Here is a 19,389-nt window from a genome sequence, read left to right on the forward strand (position 1 = left end):
GAGTATGGTATCTTAACAGACGAGAACAAGTCGACAATTTGAGGATGCACTGCGCATCCTGTCAAAGGTGTGCCAGCTTCGACTTCATTCTTGAAGGGACAATGCAATAGGTTGTCGAGCTGCTAGATAGACTGTGCAAATAACATCCCCTTTCACAAGGTTTCGAGCTCCACTCAAGCTTGAGTCCGTTACATTTGAGAAATGAAGCATCACTGATTTTCAACATACACCTTGGCTTGCTTAGTCTCTGATAATGCTTGTGTCTCAGATGGAGGGGGCCGTCTTCGTCGTCGCTGTATTCGAGACTGTGATATGGTAGACCAGCAGAATGACGACCGCAAGGAGATCGATGGTCCGCGGATGGGTTATGCCTGGGAAGAGATTATGAAGGAGCTACCAATTGAGGATGCTTGACCCCAAGATTGGATGATGGCGAAGAGAAAGAGAGATCATGCTAAAGAAGATGGCAAGTAGAGACTGCTACAGGGTTGTCAGGAGACTGCAGCCTCGCCGCCTTGTCACAATGGCTTGGCACAAGGCAAACGCATTTGACGACTTTGGGAACAGACCCTTGTGGTGGATGTCTCAGCCTTCCTAGCATCGCTCTTTGATCTGTATCACTTTCCTTGGAACTTGCTCTGTGGTCCTATTGCCTTCGCAAGACTCAAGACAACGACTTGAGATTCGTTTTTACCCGACGGTGCGGCCTTCGGCTGGCGTGTTCCGTCTATTATGGATGCTGGTGTCGGTCGGACGCAGATCGACAAGCTGCAAACTGAGCGCGACCGCCTTCAAGACAGTCTCACCGCCGCCGCCGACCTATTGAGAGGCCACGGCCTCAGCGGTCGCCTCCGCAGATCTCTCCTCGGCGCACAAACCGCCCTCACCGATGAAATCAAGTCGTACAGTGACCACATTCTGGCCTATAGCACTCTGATAGCCGATGTTGAGAATCAAGACACTGTTTCCACACTAGTAGCCCAAGATCAGGTTGCCGCTGATGAAACAAGAGTCTCAGAGTACTCAAGAGAAAATCAACCCGATCTTCAAGGAGCTTGACAAGACTGAGAACTTGCTCCTGGGTGAGCGGCCTCGGAGAGAATTCCTGGAGCTCATTGCCGGCCGATCGCCCACGAAGAAGCTGACCACCGGAATCGCACCTATCCTTCCTCAGACGTGCGGTATCTGCGGTGATGGCTGCAACCCAGGAAAAGATCTGAAAGCAACTTGTGGCCACTGGGTTTGTCCTGAATGCTTAGCTTTTGGCTTTGCGGTTGCCACCAACTCGCGCTCAAAATGGCCTTTCAAGTGCTGTGATCAGGACGTCGAGCTCGAAGATGCAAAGAAATTCGTTGATGATGATATCATGGCAAAATATGTGAAGAATAGCATCGAATACGCCATGAAGACGCCGATTTGGTGTGCCAGTGGTAGTGGTGAATGCGCTTGTATCCCACTAGACGAACGAACGGAGGAGAATGTCGACCGTGTGTGTACTTGGTGCAACACTGCCACCTGCATGAGAAGTTGTAAGCCTGCTCATGAAGGTGTATGCGAGATTGATGGTCCTGACGAGGGTCTGAGGCAGCTAGCAGAACAGGAGGGTTGGGCGACTTGTCCTGTCTGTTGCCGTATCATCGAGCTAACTCATGGCTCTTTCCACATTTTGTGAGTCACCGATCTCCAACCATGTCTGAATCACTACTTACTTGTTCTAGTTGTAACTGCAAAGCCGAGTTCTGCTACAAATGTACCACGACCTGGAAATCATGCATCTGTGCTCTACACGACAAGGATCTGCTCCTGAAGCGTGCCCAAGAAGTGCTGTACAGCGACAAACGCAGCCCGAGGGATCAAGGGGCACTCTTACGGCTAGTATATTGGAAAGTAGAGTCCAACCGCCTATGACGGCCAATCGGCGGGATGGACGCGGACAGGGAGCATCCGCAACCTACAGGGTTCGTGGGAGTCAGGCCCACCTTCACGTTGCGGCAGCTTTTTACGTCGATGATGGAATCATCAAGGCATTCCAAACAACGCAAGCGAAAGCTGTACGACAGATACTCGGTCCGTCGAATAAACCATCTCATCAACAGATGCAGCCCGCAGGCGATGACGATTGCGGGATGAATGTACCAGATAAAGACACTTTCGTTCATGCAACACAATGTAGTCGGTAGTTGTTTACCCATACCTTTGGTTTAACGCCAGTGAAACTTTTTGGGTAGACACAGCGCCTTCCAGGCGGAGCGATGCGGATGAATCAATGCTGTTGAGCTGCTGTACGAGAGCCATGGTACATGTATGGGCCGGTGGCTGTGGGTCAGCACGCGCCCCAGTAAGCTTTCTCCTGCGTACACGTCGTCAGTCGGGCCAGCTGAGGTGACAATGATACTCGAATGAGGCCGGGCAGACTTGAACACCTCGTAGCGGCTCCTAGGCAACCAAACTCTGCCGCAAAGTCGGGTTGACGTTAGCTGTCTCCGCGTTTGTCTCCTCCAAACACCATGACTCCGAACTCCGCGACCGTCTCTTCCTTTGACATTACTACATCATTTTCAGTCAGCATGGAGGGTACTTCTGGAGCTCGACAGCTCGATATGCTGCTTCGTACCGATGATCAGCTACGAGCGTTGTTTCGTGATGTCCGATCCGTTCTCAACAACGACGCAGTCAGTGGCTCACTTCACAACTCCCTTCAGGCCGTTCCGAGCGCTCTTATAACAGAGCTTCGAAACAACATCGATCGCATGTTACTTGTCAAACCCTCTGCCTTGGACACTAAAGAGGTTGATGGCGCCATTGATCGTGAGAATAATACGAAGGTAAGCATCGGCGGCTGAAGCGTCGCTTTCGTGCCAAATCACTGACAGAGGATAGCAGGACTCCTGTGCTGCAGAAACTCAACATTGTCCAATTACGACTCTCGTCAACAAAGGTACGAAGCAAGGTCAGAAAATTGCACTCGGAAAGCGACAACATGGTGATTCCCTTCCAACCGACAGCGAAGGGCCACCACGGAAGCAACAGCGCGTTGTTCCTGCCCAACAGCGCGTTTTGACATCAGAGCGGAAGGACATCGATCCTCAGACTCCTGATACCACTGTTATCCCTAATACTTCTGCAAAGATGCACATGGCCGAGTTCTCTGAGGTATCCCTGCTGCTGAACACCCTCGGCACAATTCCAAAAGATGCACCACCTTCGGCAGAGATTAAGAATGGGGCTATGTTGCCGGTCAAACACATCCCGCAGATCCGAAATAGAGAGAAGGAGAAGAATGTGGTCCCAATCCACAGTGCTTTCGTCACGCTCAAGTTCCACTCCATGAAAGGCCGGCGCGGACTGAAGCGGGTCGCCGGTGGCCAACGTCTAGCAAGACAGACTTGGCCTCGCGAGGACTAGGTCGACTTCGGGCAAAGTACAGATGATGGATGCGGAGAACATCAGCACGATAGACAACGGCCACAGACAGACTTGGCCGAAAGGCTGATACCAACACGTTACGAGAGATGTTTGATAGGGACGATGGTCAACCACCGCATCGGCGTGTCTGGATATCATGGGCCGTTCACGAAGACACAAGATGCTTCATGGCGATGGAGACCAAAACGTTTGTACATCTCACTGGTGACAGATAACAAGGGTCGAAAAGACGTGATGATTGTAGCACGTGGCGTCGACCGAGAAAGCTTGCAATGCGATCAAGACCATTGAGAGACGCTTCGAATCGGCCTGAGTGGTGCCGTGGGTTCCCTCTTTTCTTGCACGATCCTGACCTATGAGTCCACTACCACCGCCGGCAACAGCTGATGAGGCGACAGGCTCCCTAACATGTCCCACCACAGCATTTGCCTACTTTATGTAATCGTCGATTCGGACGCAAGCAAGGCTGTTGTCGGCAGCGGAGGTTTTGGTGGGTTGAGATGCTTCCGAACATCGAGAGTCCGAGAATGTCACCTTGAGAGACTCTACACAGATGACCAAGCACGAGATCTAGTTCAGCAATCCTCCACGTCGCTACAAGGCACGAGTTTTCAAGGCAGATTGGCCTCATGTCCGGAGACAAGTCAGATTAGAGTCGAGGTTCGTCACGAGCCATGTCTTGGCAGTCATTTGTTCCTGCAGCATGGGTCAGCCAATGAGATTGGATATCAAATGGGCCGATTCGGTCCAGCGAAGAAATCATAGTTCCGCTTCAAGTTTCGCACCACCCCTCCCCACCACGTCCTACTGCTACGTGACTGTCAAGACACTGCCTGTTCCCATCACCAGCCATGGCTGCCCAGACGACGACTATCACTGCCGCCAACGTGACCTCCCTCTTCCCAGAGGTCCACACGCGATTGATCGGTGAAGATCTACCTCCAACCGCCACTCTCGCAAACGGTTCGAACGATACGTCCGACCTTGCGGGCTACGATGAAGAGCAGATAAGACTCATGGACGAGGTCTGCGTTGTGCTGGACAACGACGATAACCCTATCGGTTCTGCCTCCAAAAAGGCATGCCATCTGATGACCAACATCAATAATGGCCTGTTGCACCGTGCCTTCTCTTGCTTCCTCTTCGACCCAAAGACCAAGAAACTTCTGCTACAGCAGCGAGCAACAGAGAAGATCACGTTTCCTGACATGTGGACCAATACCTGCTGCAGCCATCCCCTCGCACACCCGGCCGAGGCGGGAAAGGGCGACCTTGTGAGTAATGTTGATGGTGCAAAGAGGGCTGCGATCCGCAAGTTGGAACACGAGCTAGGCATCAAGAACGAGCAGGTTCCCTTTTCAGATTTTGACTTCCTCACACGTATACATTACCTCGCACCAAGCGACGGCAAGTGGGGCGAGCACGAGATCGATTACATTCTGTTCATTGAGGCGGACGTGACGCTTAATATCAACAAGAACGAAGTGCGGGATACCAGATGGGTCAGTGCCGACGAGCTTCGCCAGATGTTCACCGATGTTGAGACCAAGTCCGGAAAAGACCGGGATCTCAAATATACTCCCTGGTTCCGTTTGATTTGCGAAAACTTCCTCTTCAAGTGGTGGTCGGCCCTGGAAAATGGCAAGTTGAATGATTTCATCGCCGACCAGTCCATTCAGCGTATGTGAAGTCTGGTCGCCAAGCGAGCTGCGTTGCATTCCCGGCGAAGGGCGTTGGAGGAGTTCACGAGACCATGACGATACCCGCAATGCACAGAAGGGACATTCAGAGGGCCACAGGCTGAATATAAGCATTGACTGCGAATTGAGTGTTTCAACGTGGCTCTTTTGCCTTCCTCCTTATGCCTGCATCTAAGATTTGCAGTGTCAGCGGTGGACTCATGCTGCGAATACCCCCGTCAAGGCCTCTTCGGCCAGTCTTCCAATTGCTTCGTACCCAAGAACCATCATGCTGGCCGCTTCCTGAACCTATCGGATGCAAGCGATCCAACCATTCCGGCCCCTACTCCGCCAATGCAACGCCCTGACCAAACCAGCCCTAGGTAGGCTCGTCCCGTACCATGCATCTCGCTTAATCCGTTATTTCTGGCCGGTTCGTAATTTCCTCCTCCCACTAGGAAACAAGCGATCGAATGGTTCATCCGCGTACGCGAGACTGGTAACACCAACTCAGCATGCTTACCTATCTGGGGGCACACGGGTTGAAGACATGACTCGAGAAGGTCTCAAATACAGCAGTCTTGAGGTATATCTATAACCAGCGCCATTGCTTTTGCCCACCGATATGGATGTCCAAACATCTCCTCCCAACTGACCGCAGTCACTCATTCCACCCAGACCAGCACAACCAGCACAACCAGCACCATGCATCTCGCCACGCTCCTCCCACTCCTCCCCCTCGTTGCCGCCCACTCCACCCTGCAGCCCCGCCAATCCAACTGGCCCGCCTGCCAGAGCACTATCTCCTGCAACTTCTGGGACATCGAGTCCGCCACCATGCAATCCCGCCTGGACTACATGCAGTACATGCAAGCCACGCACTTCGCCCCCCTCAACGCCAGCACGCGCTTCCGCGCCATCGAGGGCGTCATCATGTTCTTCCTGTCCGAGAACCTGGGCGCCCCCGGTTCCTGGGTCAGCGCCGTCGACGCCGGCATCATCGAAGGCATCCAGTCCGGCGCGGCGCAGGCGCTCGGCCAGCAGGTCGCCGTATCGGCCCCGCCCGCGGACAACAACCCGGGCATTGACGTGTGGGCGCAGTACTACGCCGGCCAGCGCGCGCCGGGCGGGTATCCCACGCGGCAAACGCACGACGCCGCGTGGGGGGAGGCCGAGGCCACGAGCACGGAATGGGCCAAGGAGCAGGTGGCGGACGCGGTGCAGACGGCCACGAGGCGGGAGCTGAACTGGTACGAGTTCACGAAGCTGTTCCGCTGGATCCTGCGCAATGAGGACTTGACCATCTTGCTGCTGCGGCCGTGAGTTACCTACCCCCATCCATTCCCCCTTCCATTGCGTTCCCCTTACCCTGACTTACTCCCTCGACCTTCCCCTACTGCCTCGCCCTAGGGACACCCCTATTGCCTACCCGTAAAACATGACGCATCTCCGTCTCCCTCTACTTGTCAACACGTTCGCTGACAAGCCCCATAGAATTTTCCTCACGCGCGCCGACGACTTCGTCTTCTGGCTGACGGACACGACGCGCTTCGAGCCCGCCCTGTGCGGCAGCCAAGCCGCCTGGGCCATCTCCGGCACGCTGACCTTCGATCTCGAGGGCATCGTGTCCCTCCCTGCCAACGTCATTGATCTGCTGCGCGCGATATACGATTGTGGGAGTGACTTCATTGAGGAGGAGCAGTCTTGATGTCGGTGCATGGGGCTTTTGGGACGATGGGGAGACTCCTGGCGAGGACGTTCAGGAATGGGAAGGGTGTTGCGCTGGAGGCGCGGCGTTCGTGATGCGCACAGATGATCGAAACAATGCATGTCCTCTTCTTGAGCATGTCGCCTATTCCGGCTTGATAAGCACATCTTCCCGATCACGTTTACGGGAGGTCCGAAGCTAGAACTGCATATATGTGATGATGTGCGTAGCCTTTGATTATTGTTGGTCACGGCTCCCCGAAGATGTGAGATGCCGGGTGACACTTGCCCAGCTAGACAACGCAATACTGGCGTCAACGTCCTAATTGAATGCCCCAAATACTTAGCCCTAATGACACCATTTTCGATCATCGCTGAACGCCTCGCTATTTCCCACGCCGTGTCCACTTGCATCATGTATGCAACCAGGGGGGCCGCAGTTGTAATGGGTATACAGTGAAACAGAAACAAGCATTACAGGGTTTTCCACTTCAGCCTTCGACCAACGTCTGGCGTGGACCTTTGCCGAGGAGCTCGAGAGAGCGTTGCGCCAGGGCGACAACCTCACCTTCGCCGTCCTCGCCGTCTTCATCGTCTGATTCGACCGGCTTGTCGGCGATAGTCTTGACCATTTGAATGATGTCTTCGGATTTGGCCACGAGGCTCAGAAGCTTTTTGTCTTCAGATTCAAGCAGCTGCAGAAGGGTCTGCCATAGTCAGTATGCCATACTCATGGGAATGATGAGCGACTCACCCAAATTGCAATATGCTGAAAGGTAGGATCGCCGCTGCAGAGGAAGCGATTGAGATAGCCATGAATGCCACCGTTGGGCTCATTCCAGTCTCGCACGAAAATCGAATAATCGCCCACCTTAGACGACAGATTGCCGAGCGCGGCCGCACTGTTACCTTGCACTTCAATACTTTCCGAGTCGGTTAGGGGAATCAAGCAATTGAAAACACCCATCTTGAGGAGATCAGGTTTTAGATCATCGCAGAGAGCCAGGACGGCAATGGCTGCTGTCATTTCGGACTGAACACTGAGTGGGACTGACAATACCATCTCGGTGCACTTCTGTACAGCACCAGCTTCAAGGACGAGCTGTTTGTTCTTGTCGGAGCTTGCAGCCAGATTTCGGAGAGTCGAGATTGCGTGACATTGGACTTCTTCATTGTCGGTAGAGCTGAGCAGCTCAACCAGCGGCTTGAGAAATCCTGCGTCGATGATTGGTGATTCGTTGAGGGGATGGATAGATATGTTTCTAATACAAGCAACAGCGGAAAGAGTGAGTGGGAAGTAGGTGCTCCGCATCAGATGAAGAAGCGGACCAAGACCACGAGCTCTAACAATCTCCAGTTGATATTTTTCGTCGGAAGCGAGGTTTCGAAGTGCAAGAGCGGCCTGGCACTGGACTTTGGGTGTGCCTGAGTCCATCAACTGAACGAGTGACTGGACTAGTTTGGATTCGGTCTGAGCCAATTTCTTTCGATTGGCAGCGTCGACGGCAATGTTGCTAAGGGCGGTTGTGCAGTAGTATTGGACGTCCATATCAGGAGAACGGAGCAGCTCGACCAAAACTGGAATGGCACCAGCATTGACCAACTGCTGTCTGTTATCATCAGAGTGTGTCATATTGAGCAGTGCACCAGTGGCATTGCGTTGGACTCGCATGTCCTTGGATTTTGCCAGTCGAGTGAGAGGTCCAAGAGCACCCGATCGTGCTATCTTTGCCTTGTTTTCCTCGTGGGTTGCGAGGTTTGTGATGCATCCGACGGCGTTGCATTGAACCTCGACATTGTTCGACATCATTTGGCGAATGAGTGGAGGAAGGCCGCCGAGCTGGACAATGGCAACTTTGTTCTCGGCTAGGAACGGTCAGTCTGAGATACCTCAATCATCTGATGTTGACATACTGTTGACCGCTAGATTGCCAAGGGCAGCACTCGCCGCCCGTTGCACCTCAATATCGGAGTTCTGAAGCAGGAAGAGGATAGGCTCGCAGGTATCTCGGTCGACCTCGCGTACATCTGCTCTCACATTAGATTCATGCGTTAGAAGATGTTGACGAGTCTGACCTCGTTCAGTGATTTCGGCAAAGGTTAAACTGGCGCTGCGTTGTAAGTCGACGTTGTCAGAGTATACAAGGGTGCTGAGGGCGCGCAGCGGCTCGCCGCTGAAGAAGTCGGTGTCGGCTCGCTAAAAACCACGTTAGATTCTTATCGGATCAGTCGTTGGATCTACGTACGTTTTCGAGATACTGAAGCAGATCAGCTACAGCTTCGCGTTCACTGTCGGCAAGAGCGGGTTCGTAGAGGCTGTCTTTGGGCCGACCTGCAATGCTAATTAATCGCGTTGCCTGATTTTGCAGTGTTTGTTCACCAACCCTTGCAGCAAGCGGATAGCACGTTGCCCATCTCAGAGAAGAGACCCCGAGGGGTTGAAAAGTTGGTAGAGAAAGGCGATCAGTCGGTGGTCGGTCGGTGTCGTTAGGTGAGGCGGGTTGTGCTATCGGTTGACGGCTAGTAGTGCAATGCGGGCAGGAGCAACATGGAATGGGAGTTAAGTCGTTCGATAATACGTTAGGCCGATGCAGTGGAACAGTAGTACGTAAGGAAGATGATGCTGCAGCCTGTCGTGGAGAAATGTGGCCCGGATGAGTCGAAACAGGTGAGGCAGCAGACGAGCATGCGGTTGGAAAAGCAACGAGACACGATGCCGCCCGCAGCCCAACAAGCCTGAGCCTGAGCCACAGGTGCGAACAGCTAGCACCTATTTAAGCACTGGAAGCTGCCGCCCACTAAGCCTTGGTTAGGGAAGGCGCCCTACGTCTCCCCCACCGCGAGCAACTGCAGCAAATACTCGATCTCTCTACAGATCCTCTTCCCGCCTCATTCTATACTGTTCTGTCAGTTTTTATCATTTCTTTTGAGTCATGCTAAAGTGCATGAAAGTCCCCATGTGGCCCATACTCTTGGTTGCTGGAGGCTTGCAAGCGCCAAGAGCTACACTTTCACATGTTTGGCGACCTCGGAATCATCATCACGCGCACATTTGTTTGGCAACAATACAAAGTCAAAAATGACGGGCCTGTGTGCTCGTGGAGACGGTGTGGCCGTGCTTCCAGCTGACCAGGTTCCCCTCCACGGCGGTCCAGAACAACTGTTTGGCAAAGTCCTGGCCTTGTCTTGTTTCTCATTTATGCAGAGCTATTCCGTCTTGACAATTCGCACCTTCTGCAGTCCTGAAAGCCATTGCAGCTATACTGTGTACAGCAGACAGCGTGCAGATGGTACGACGTCGAAACAAACGTAGGCCACGTGCATTTAGGCTAGTCATTGGGGTTTTCTGCTCCACGCCGGGGGCGGAAAACACCAGAGTTGCTCTGCCCGCTCTCCCCTATCGTCAAACGGACCTTTACATTTGTAAAAGTGACTTGACTTGACTTGACTTATTCCTATTGACGCAAGATTGTGTTGCTCCTGCACTACCGCCACCTGGGGGCAGTGTGCTGCGGACACTCGTACCTTCGTTATGGCTCGAATCACTTTACTGCGTCTCTCGAGGTTGCCTTTTATCTGTCTTGGCTCCCTGATTGCCTTCTGGCTCTTCCTTCCCTCCCCATCAATCAGGTACCAACAAGACTTACTTCAGTCTAAATTCGCTTCTGGACAACGGGTTGAGACGGTGGTCACGAATCTCCGCCACGGCCACAACATCGCGATCACCTGGCAGCTGATAGCGGATCGCGAACACGACTCGACTACTCTCCGTATTGGCAACTACGGTTGGCGGGATCACAATTTAACACAATATGTCTTGGAGGGGGAGCCTGACGCATATCCAGTCGAAAAGGAACCGGTTGAGACTGGCGATTGGGATGAGTTCATCATTCCACGGTGGTTCCATGCTGCCGATGCCATCCTCATCAGCGCCCAGCTTCATATGGGAATGGAATCACACTACTTCCGCATTACTGTACCAGCGCCCAAAACCGTTGAGATATGGCTTGACATCTGGGACGGAGCTCGACTCGTGAAGCCGGCCGAGATGCGCAAGCCTGAGAATCGTTATGGCTTGGTTGCAAGGTTCGACAACATCGGAACTCTACCAGGGAGCAGATCACGCATAGACCAGATCCGGGTCTCTAAAGTCGCAGGCCAGGTTCATTCTGCTACTTTCCCCATCCGTCGTCGGTTGATTGAACCTGTCGGATTGTTGGGCACTATCTTAGGCTTCTTGGTCGAATATGTCCTATTGCAAGCTTTCTATTTCGCGATACCGACAATGACCCTATACATCTTTGCTGTTTGGGTCTGTTCTCATTGCGCTGGTGACAAAGAGGTGTTCTTACATCGATGGTTGTGTGGCTGGGGGGCACGGTCAAGGAAGGAAAGGCTGGTATGGGGCCCGTCAGGGCCTGTCTACGAAGATGAAGATGCTTTTTACGAGGATCCACGGGGGCACTCGCAGGGAAACAAGCGCTCCTTAGGAGCTGTTTTTCGAGATCTAGGCGTCCGCCCACGGATGAGTAGGGATATCGAGGCCGGTTGAATGCCTGCCTCACCAAACTTGCATATGAGATAGCTGTACATTATCTATATAACAATGTCTGCATCATGATCAGATGTCCCTGAGTCTTCAAATGACACATACGTCAAATGACACATGCCAAGCCTCCTCGACGCGCTCCATGGTTCAAGGCTTCCGCTCGGCATCCCTTGCGACAAAGCTGGAGCGGTTGTTCTGCAGCATACCATCAACAACGCCATCCACCAGTGATCTGCAGTTCTGCGCCTGTCGATGTGTATGTAGCTGAAAGCTATCTGCGACCTCGTCTTGCATCTGCGCGATGACGGACAAACTTCCTCCAGATCTCCTCCAGCTCTTCCAACCTCGACCTCCTGTTCGCTACCTGCAGCCTCTCGACAATTCACCGGAAGAGAGAGGGACCAAGGGATCAGAGCTCTCAGGCATCGCTGCCTTCCTGGGCGACCTTCAAGAGCACAAGGAAAACGATAATTATGTACCCACTGAATCATGGCTGCAGAAACGCGACCGCAAACGCTTGGAGAAGCAGCAGCGAGCAGCCGAAATGCAGAAGGAGGATTTCCAGGGCTTCAAACCTTCCGATGATCCCAAGATCAAGGGCGATGCACTAAAGACTCTGTTTGTCGGCAGGCTAAGCTATGATGTGAAAGAGCAAGATCTGGAACGAGAGTTTGGCAGATTTGGCCCTGTTGAGAGAATACGAATTGTCAAAGATGAGACTTCACCTAAGTCTAAGAAACCCCACCGTGGCTATGCGTTCATTGTTTATGAACGAGAGCGCGACATGAAAGGTAATCACGTCCCCGTCCCTATAAAGATCTGGTAAGGCAGGCCACATACTAACAATCGTGCTTGCACCATTCACAGCCGCATATAAGGATACAGATGGCATCAAGATCAAGGATCGCAAAGTTGTCGTCGATGTCGAGAGAGGTCGTATGGTGCCTGGCTGGCGTCCACGCAGGTTTGGCGGTGGCCTTGGTGGACGTGGCTACACAAGACTTCCCCCTCCACGACCTACTTTCGGCGGAGGGCCTGGCGGCTATGGCGGCGGCGGCGGGTTCAGGGGCGGATTCGGTGGACGAGGAGGGGGTTTCCGAGGAGGCTTCCGTGGCGATAGGGGCGGCTATGGCGGTGGTCGAGGAGGTATTGGCTACCAAGAACGCGGTGGTTTCGCCAATCGAGCTCCTCCTCCCCCTAACGCTCCCAGTGGGCCTGGTGGTCGCTCCGGCGGCTACGGTGGCGGTGGTGGGTATGACGACCGACGCAATGGCTATGGTGACCGCGACCGCAATGACCGCAGTGGCAGTGGGTATGGCCGCGACCGCGACCGTGGCGGCATTACTGGTAGCAATCGTGAGCCTGTTGGAAGCCGAGATCGTGGTTACGAAGACCGAGACCGACGCCGTGACGATTACGACAGCGGGTCAAGGAAGCGACATCATGAGAACGACTACGACGACCCACGGCAACGACGCAGGTACTGAAAGTCGACATTGAGGCGCGGGGTCAAAAATTCGACACAACTGTATTACTGTCAGCATGAGGTTAGTTGGTGGGTATTCCCAACGATCCTTCTTGGTTTTCTACACAACGCCTCGTTTTTGGGGTAAGGATTCTTGCCTAATGAACCAAATCATCTTCGCCGCCTCCACAGCGACCCGCAACCCCAGACAGACCCGGATAAGCTAGGGAATGTGCGTAAGACCCCGATGTCGGACCCTTAGCAGATCCGCCTTGTTCAGGCGTCGAGTACTGCTCCACGTTGTCCGGTCAGCATGCCTAACAGCGCGTCTGCCGCTGAATGCGAGGGCTTCAAGGGCGACACTGGAATGTACTGCCTTTCCTCATCAAAGGTAGGTGCATTGTAACATAGCTGAATAATTGCAAGACACTTTTGGAACATGGAAAAAGATGCATGCATCAACAGACGCGCAGCTATGACACCCTAGGTGGCGGCATTGCTTCTCTTTTCGGCTTGCTTAACAAAGCAGCATGGCTCTAGCACGCGCGACGTGCTCGTATCTATGAGAATGCTCGAAATCCCGCATCGTGAACCCTGTTCCCCCACACGCTGAGCCATGACTGGGGTCTCGGGACCTGAATAACACGACGATCTCGAGAACCTTCTAATGCGCAGGCCAGCCACAATAGCGATCGACGAGTGCTGGAAGGGCGCAGCTCACCCTCGTATCACGTTGCTTCAACCAATCACAATGGCGGCACTGGAAGCTGCTGACATATTATTCACGAACGGTGTCATTGACGAGGCTACACCTAATCTTGGAGATCGTGGCCTTTTTCAAGGGCGCGAGCGTAAAATTCCCATTTACGCCCTGGTCCGCTTACATCACCACCGTTGCCAGCCGTCCTTTCTTGGAAGCTGGCCTAACAAGTTTTACGCCCTTGCTCATACAGACACCAATCACACCATCACTCGCTCTGCGACAAACTGGTGGCCAACGCCTCTTACTCCATGGGAGTTTCCGTTACCTCATCCTGTTTTGGGGACCTAGCAGTTAACGGCAAGGCGGTGCATACCCAATGAAATTTTGCAGAATTTGCAGTGAAAACTTTTCAGGTTTAGCACCGTGTACGGAAGTTCGGCGCGGTATGCGTCGGGCCAATGACGAGAGTAAAACTGCTATGGGAAGGGCGACTCGGGGTAGCATGTGAGGATGCTGGGGTGTTTGCTTCTCATTGGTCGCTGACAGGGGGGTGTCATGTCGAGGAGGGCGTGATGTTAAGGTTTTGATCATTTGTTGACCGACTATGGATACGCCATGGCCTTTGAGGCTCGTTCGGCAGGGCGTACGTGATCGATGGCTCATTGCTGATTTTGGTGCTCGTAAGGCGTGCGCGTGAGAAAATTGTCTCAGGTATGTACATGGCTAATGAGTATATAAGGGTCGTCAGTAGATACGGGTTGGCATACTTCTCTCATCCAGCAGCCACAGCAAACAATTCGAATACTCTTCAGAGCATACCATACCTCCAACAAGCAATCAACCCAATCAAACAATATAACCAACCCCGAATACCGCAAAGATGCTCTACTCCGGCTACTATAACCTCCACGTCGCCAACCAGCACAACGCGCAGCAAGCCTACTCGCGCAACGGTTCGGCCGCCAACACCTCCCGCCGCAACAGCGTGAAGTCCGAGGCCTCCTCTTCGTCCCAAGAGGCTCAGAAGCAACAGCCCGAGCGCCGCCGCTCCTCCATCAAGCGCGCGCTCGACATGCTCCGCCCCACCGAGGAGCCCGTGACCGTCGAGGGCATCTACAGCCCCGTCATCAAGCAGGGCGGTTTCTTCTCCAAGAAGGACAAGAAGTCCAACAAGAAGGAGAAGAAGGCCAAGAAGGAGAAGATGGTCTGGAACATGTCGCGCGCCCAGTATGAGCTGATCTCTGCTGCCGCATAAATGTCCTTCCGGCGATGCACCTTCTACCTACTGTTACTTCGCGATTAATGAAATCATCGGCGCGGCGTTGGAATTTAGCAAGCAAATGGGATACCCAGGTCACAGACCTCAGCGGCAGTATAGAGTACCTTAGTTATCTAAGACAGCTTAATATATATGGGGAGGAATAATACCTCCGCCCTGTTCAAACTTGAATCAGTGCTCTTTCTCGGTCTTTGCATGACTTCCAACGTCCCGACTCAGGCAGAACGCCGACTATAAGCGGTTTGAGATGCTTTTACTGTCTGACCAAAAGTGGGTCCAGAGTATTCACATATTGCCCTTTCTTTCTCCAGCAGCATTGGACTTCTCGGAGCATGTCGCAGATTTCCAAAGACAAGTCAAGAGGCATCGACATACGCAAGAGTGAATTGCTACGTTTCTTTGTCCACCAGCGAGACTGCCTCTCCCCGTTGTCAACAAGCAGAGTGGGGTTCTCTCCCTGGTCCTCGGCTACCCGAGCGGAGGCCCATCGCCGACTCCGCTCGGGCATATGCTTCTTCGTGCGGTTTCTAGATACGACACACCTCCGTCTCCTTCGAGGACTAGTCCTGTTCTTGATCCTTGGACCACAACCGCCAGATCGGTGTGCTTCAAAGAGGTTACCCATCGTACCCATCGCGACTTGGTGCCACCGGACCACCTCGGCTCTCCATGGCGACCGATAAATCCATCCCACGGGAGGACAAGGGCCGCTGTCTATGCGGCGCCGTGACCTTCACCGTGGTTGGTGAGCCGATCTACAATGTGGTCTGCCACTGCGAGAACTGCCGGTAAGTGCAATAGCTCAGGGAGTGGCACGTGCACGGGTTGGTTCTTTATTGCGCTGCCGACCTGGGGACCTTGTCGCTTGCCCAACATGGGGCAGAAGGATAGTGTTGAGCGCCCACTGGGAAGAGAAAGCAAGCACTCTAGCGAGCAAGCCATGATCAACAGGAGCCTCAGTTCCTGTGCGCTAGAACTTGCTGGTTGACCATATTTCGCTGTAGGCGCCAGGGCGGCTCAATGTTCCACTGCGCGTCTATCTTCCTGAAGTCCGTAAGCATTGTCCCCCGCAGCCCAGCACCTCTAGCTTCATCATATCTGACTCTTGTCCCTCGCCCTATTCCCCGACTTTTGCTCATCCCTGTCACTCACTCACCTCAAACCGCCCCGAACAGCAATACACGGTCCACACCGGCGCCGCCAAGATAACGACCTACGTGGACCCCCAAACACAGTCTGGCCAGCCTCTACACCGCGCCTTCTGCTCTATCTGTGGCAGCAAGCTCTCCGCACTCACGCCGCTCAACGACGATATCGTCAGCATCCCCGCCGGAATCCTAGCGTCCGGAAACTCGGGACTTGGCATCATCGCCCAAGCAGAGGGGGACAGAATGATACAGAAGCGGTGGACACCGCATAAAGAGCAGTTCTGTCGGGACAAGGCGGCTTGGATGGGTGACTTGGCTGATCATGTTGGGCAGGAGAGATTTGTTAGGGGGCCATTTTCGGAGAAGGTGGGGGAAGAGCAGCAGCAGCAAGGAGGAGAGCACGGAGGAGGCGGCAAGTTGTAAGTCAGCGTGAGCGAGTCGGGTGGTGAGACTCGCTGCGAAAGAGTGATTAAACATGCTTCTGTCGTTATGGGTTCTACCTCAACGCAGCTCGACCAAGGTAGCATGGGATGACTTGATTGGTAGAATATCTGCAGCCTTGTCACAGCCTTATATATTCTAACCAATCGGAGCCTTCAATCTTGGCAGAAATCTTTCCGCGACGACCTGCACCGCATTAGTACCTTGCCATCATCTCATCGCAACACAAGCCACACATCGCAAACATCCCATGACTCAATAACAACACGCACCAAGATGCCAGCTCTCGGCATCCGTACCGTCGCCTCCTCCCTCGTACGCTGCCCCCTCCCCTCCATTGAATAATACCCAGGTCTCCCCGAACTAACCACCCATCTCCCCTGACAGAACGGCGCCAGCGCCACCTACATCCCGCCCATCCTCTCCCTCTCTCTCCACTACTGCGACTGGGCCGGCTCCTCGCGGGGCATGAACTCCTTCCTCCGCTCCGCACACCTCCCCCAATTAACCTCATCACACCCGCACGTCGAGTTCAAGATCAGCCCGCGCCCCGGGAAGCACCCCGTGCTGAAAGCGCAGTACGTCAACGGCCGCGAGAAGGCCGTGTGCGTGCGCAACCTGCGCGTCGAGGAGATCCGTCAGAAAGTAGAGGGGCTGCTGGGGAACGATGGCAAGAAGAATCGGAGGTTGGGGGCGAGGAAGGTCGTGGCTGCGAATGAGAGCGTGAGGGGCGTTTGGAGTCCGATGCATGGCGGGATCAAGAGGATATGAAGAAGAGAGGAGATGTGTGGTCTTTAGGGTGGATGGGCTCTGCGGTGGGAGGGATGCCGACATCAGGTGGATTCAGTGTTGTGGCTAGGGCTTGCTACACGCGGCCCTGTGTGTCTCAGGTTCATGGACCGTGGAAGGGCTACGACAGCTGCAAAGTCGAGTTCGTCCTGGGTATGCCGCGTAGCTTTGTTGACACGCGAACGATGGATGAGTCGTGCCCTCCAACGCACAGACGAGTGGTCCGACCTGAAGGAGCGAATTCAACGTGTATTTGGCTTTGTGGGTGCTACAGAGCCGGTGAGAGTGTCTATCGCCTAGCCTCGCTAACAAGCCTGTCTCGTCGTCTGAAGAGACTCGCAGATCTCCTCGCGACCCCCGCCGAGGTCTGGAGATCATCAGCGGGGACTTGTACTATCACAAACGAACAGCAATTACATCAGGAATTGGGGCTTTCGGACAGTGTAGGTCAAGTAGCAAATTTCATTGCATTGTCTCGTATCCTTTCGGTTCGCTCATTAGACCCCAACGCCATGCTTAAATGATATCAGCTCCTGGGTATCGTAATGCAGATTCCGCCCTTGGCGATTCAAAAGCCGGCTTCTCGTGGAAGGCAGTGGTGACAGGTCTTGGTAGCTAATTGTGCCGCCAACCCTGCCGTGATCCCGTGCTCTCCGTGATGAGTCGAGACCGATGATCTGACGTGGTCCAAGTCTCATATGAAGCCCGCTGCTACAGACTTGTCGCTAGCCCTGTGTTCGTGTTTCGCGTCCTCGGCCTGTCTCATGCTTCCAGGCTGTGAAAGCTGCAGATCTTACAGGTATACCTGAATCATTGCACCCTTCGTGTCCACCTTCTCGTGGCAATCCTCGACAGCACAAATTTTGAAAGCAAGAGTGCCATCTTTCGCTGACTGTTTCTTGTCCTTCTTGGTGCCATTCCGGAGTACTCGCTGACGAGCACAGCCACCACAGTAGACCTGAATCTGTTAGGCTAGAAGATTGTGAGGAAGAGATTGAAACTTACATGGCCACACTGCTTGACCACCCACACCTGCTGCTTCTCTTCGGTGTCCCCCGTAGCCAATTCTTCGTCGCAACGCGGGCAGATGTAGATGCCGTCCTCCTCTACATCGCCGGCGAAACCTTCTGGTACCGGTGGTGGAGCCTTATAAGCCTCACCTGGGGTCGCCTGGGGCGTTTCGGACGATCGGTCGCCCATTGGGAATGCTGCTTGACCGTAATCAAATTGAACAATCTCAAAGTCGTCGTTGTCGAAGTTGGCGTTATTGGCAACTGCGTTGGGATTTGGCTGCAGAAATGGCGGTGCAAACCCCCCCAGAAGCGCATGTGTACTTCTGCGAATGAGATCGGGCAGGCCGCCAAGACCGGGCAGCGGAGGCGGGGCAGCCATGTTGCGAGGCCGGCGCTGGCGGTGAGGCCCGGGAGTCGGAGGACGATCTCGTAGTGACGGACGACGGTTGTTCGGTGTGGGGTTGATGGGAGGTGTGGCAATCCGCTCGCCAACAAAGACAATATCGGAGCTAGTCGACGCACGCCTTACTTCTGCATTCGGCCGCGACCCTGCGCCCTCCGGTTGATACTCATCATCGTCTGAAACATCGATAATGTACGGTCGTGATCTAGGCGGCGGTGGTGGGAGGGTAGCCTCGTCTATGTCGCCAGGGGTTCGATGATCGCGAACGTAGGATTCCGGAATATCATCGGGAAACACATCCTGCTCTTGGTTGAAGCCCAGTACCTCGGAAAGCCTATCTTCGTCGTCATCATCCCCAGTGAGGTCAATCAAAGCTGGACTTGGATTCGACATGACTGGTCTCCTAAAGTCAAAGCCGTCTCTTTCGTGGCGGATCGATGCGACTGGCGGCTGTGGAGTGTTCGATGCTGTGGGAGTACGATGAACTCTTCGACGCTTGACAACAGGTTCTTCGCTGGAGGTGCGACTCTCTGAGCGGGTGATTTCGTTCCTGTTTCTCTGAGCAATGTCAGTCATTTTACCTGCCTTGCCTTCGCCGGGCGGGGCGGTCGAAACTCACTTTCCTGCCAGAGATGGTGGATTGAGAGCCTGTCGGCCGGGCAGACGACATAGCGACACCCTCTCGGCTAAAACAGCAGCTGTGCGATCCCTTGAGATGGCGAGAGAGATGGTGAGAGGCGAAAGTGTAGTGTCAAGTCACAGAACACAACTGGAGGCGTCGTTGAAT

General features: G+C 53.9%; 10 protein-coding genes across 10 annotated transcripts; 8 read left to right on the top strand and 2 right to left on the bottom strand.

Annotated features, from left to right (window-relative positions):
* Positions 1-732: 732 nt before the first annotated feature.
* Positions 733-1,908, top strand: HMPREF1541_09760 (uncharacterized protein; the record flags this gene model as incomplete). Its single annotated transcript, XM_008714433.1, has 3 exons — positions 733-963; positions 1,019-1,668; positions 1,719-1,908. 3 exons carry the CDS (start codon positions 733-735, stop codon positions 1,906-1,908), a joined length of 1,071 nt encoding a protein of 356 aa, XP_008712655.1.
* A 659-nt stretch (positions 1,909-2,567) lies between these two features.
* On the top strand, positions 2,568-3,405 carry HMPREF1541_09761 (uncharacterized protein; the record flags this gene model as incomplete). The annotated part of the gene is made up of 2 exons (XM_008714434.1): positions 2,568-2,825; positions 2,881-3,405. The coding sequence occupies 2 exons, from the start codon at positions 2,568-2,570 to the stop codon at positions 3,403-3,405; spliced, it is 783 nt and encodes a 260-aa protein (XP_008712656.1).
* An 872-nt stretch (positions 3,406-4,277) lies between these two features.
* HMPREF1541_09762 (isopentenyl-diphosphate delta-isomerase) lies at positions 4,278-5,114 on the top strand (the record flags this gene model as incomplete). Its single annotated transcript, XM_008714435.1, has 1 exon — positions 4,278-5,114. One exon carries the CDS (start codon positions 4,278-4,280, stop codon positions 5,112-5,114), a length of 837 nt encoding a protein of 278 aa, XP_008712657.1.
* A 696-nt stretch (positions 5,115-5,810) lies between these two features.
* On the top strand, positions 5,811-6,813 carry HMPREF1541_09763 (uncharacterized protein; the record flags this gene model as incomplete). Its single annotated transcript, XM_008714436.1, has 2 exons — positions 5,811-6,424; positions 6,600-6,813. 2 exons carry the CDS (start codon positions 5,811-5,813, stop codon positions 6,811-6,813), a joined length of 828 nt encoding a protein of 275 aa, XP_008712658.1.
* Positions 6,814-7,303: 490 nt separating this feature from the next.
* On the bottom strand, positions 7,304-9,227 carry HMPREF1541_09764 (vacuolar protein 8; the record flags this gene model as incomplete). The annotated part of the gene is made up of 6 exons (XM_008714437.1): positions 7,304-7,519; positions 7,567-8,678; positions 8,727-8,843; positions 8,889-9,009; positions 9,059-9,144; positions 9,197-9,227. The coding sequence occupies 6 exons, from the start codon at positions 9,225-9,227 to the stop codon at positions 7,304-7,306; spliced, it is 1,683 nt and encodes a 560-aa protein (XP_008712659.1).
* A 2,435-nt stretch (positions 9,228-11,662) lies between these two features.
* HMPREF1541_09765 (uncharacterized protein) lies at positions 11,663-12,848 on the top strand (the record flags this gene model as incomplete). The annotated part of the gene is made up of 2 exons (XM_008714438.1): positions 11,663-12,152; positions 12,229-12,848. The coding sequence occupies 2 exons, from the start codon at positions 11,663-11,665 to the stop codon at positions 12,846-12,848; spliced, it is 1,110 nt and encodes a 369-aa protein (XP_008712660.1).
* A 1,561-nt stretch (positions 12,849-14,409) lies between these two features.
* HMPREF1541_09766 (uncharacterized protein) lies at positions 14,410-14,784 on the top strand (the record flags this gene model as incomplete). The annotated part of the gene is made up of 1 exon (XM_008714439.1): positions 14,410-14,784. One exon carries the CDS (start codon positions 14,410-14,412, stop codon positions 14,782-14,784), a length of 375 nt encoding a protein of 124 aa, XP_008712661.1.
* Positions 14,785-15,477: 693 nt separating this feature from the next.
* On the top strand, positions 15,478-16,379 carry HMPREF1541_09767 (uncharacterized protein; the record flags this gene model as incomplete). The annotated part of the gene is made up of 2 exons (XM_008714440.1): positions 15,478-15,596; positions 16,088-16,379. 2 exons carry the CDS (start codon positions 15,478-15,480, stop codon positions 16,377-16,379), a joined length of 411 nt encoding a protein of 136 aa, XP_008712662.1.
* A 486-nt stretch (positions 16,380-16,865) lies between these two features.
* HMPREF1541_09768 (uncharacterized protein) lies at positions 16,866-17,168 on the top strand (the record flags this gene model as incomplete). The annotated part of the gene is made up of 1 exon (XM_008714441.1): positions 16,866-17,168. The coding sequence occupies one exon, from the start codon at positions 16,866-16,868 to the stop codon at positions 17,166-17,168; it is 303 nt and encodes a 100-aa protein (XP_008712663.1).
* An 811-nt stretch (positions 17,169-17,979) lies between these two features.
* On the bottom strand, positions 17,980-19,178 carry HMPREF1541_09769 (uncharacterized protein; the record flags this gene model as incomplete). The annotated part of the gene is made up of 2 exons (XM_008714442.1): positions 17,980-18,144; positions 18,192-19,178. 2 exons carry the CDS (start codon positions 19,176-19,178, stop codon positions 17,980-17,982), a joined length of 1,152 nt encoding a protein of 383 aa, XP_008712664.1.
* Positions 19,179-19,389: the final 211 nt, after the last annotated feature.

Source organism: Cyphellophora europaea (assembly GCF_000365145.1).
Source record: "Cyphellophora europaea CBS 101466 unplaced genomic scaffold supercont1.11, whole genome shotgun sequence".
In the NCBI taxonomy this organism is placed as follows: Eukaryota; Fungi; Ascomycota; class Eurotiomycetes; order Chaetothyriales; family Cyphellophoraceae; genus Cyphellophora; species Cyphellophora europaea.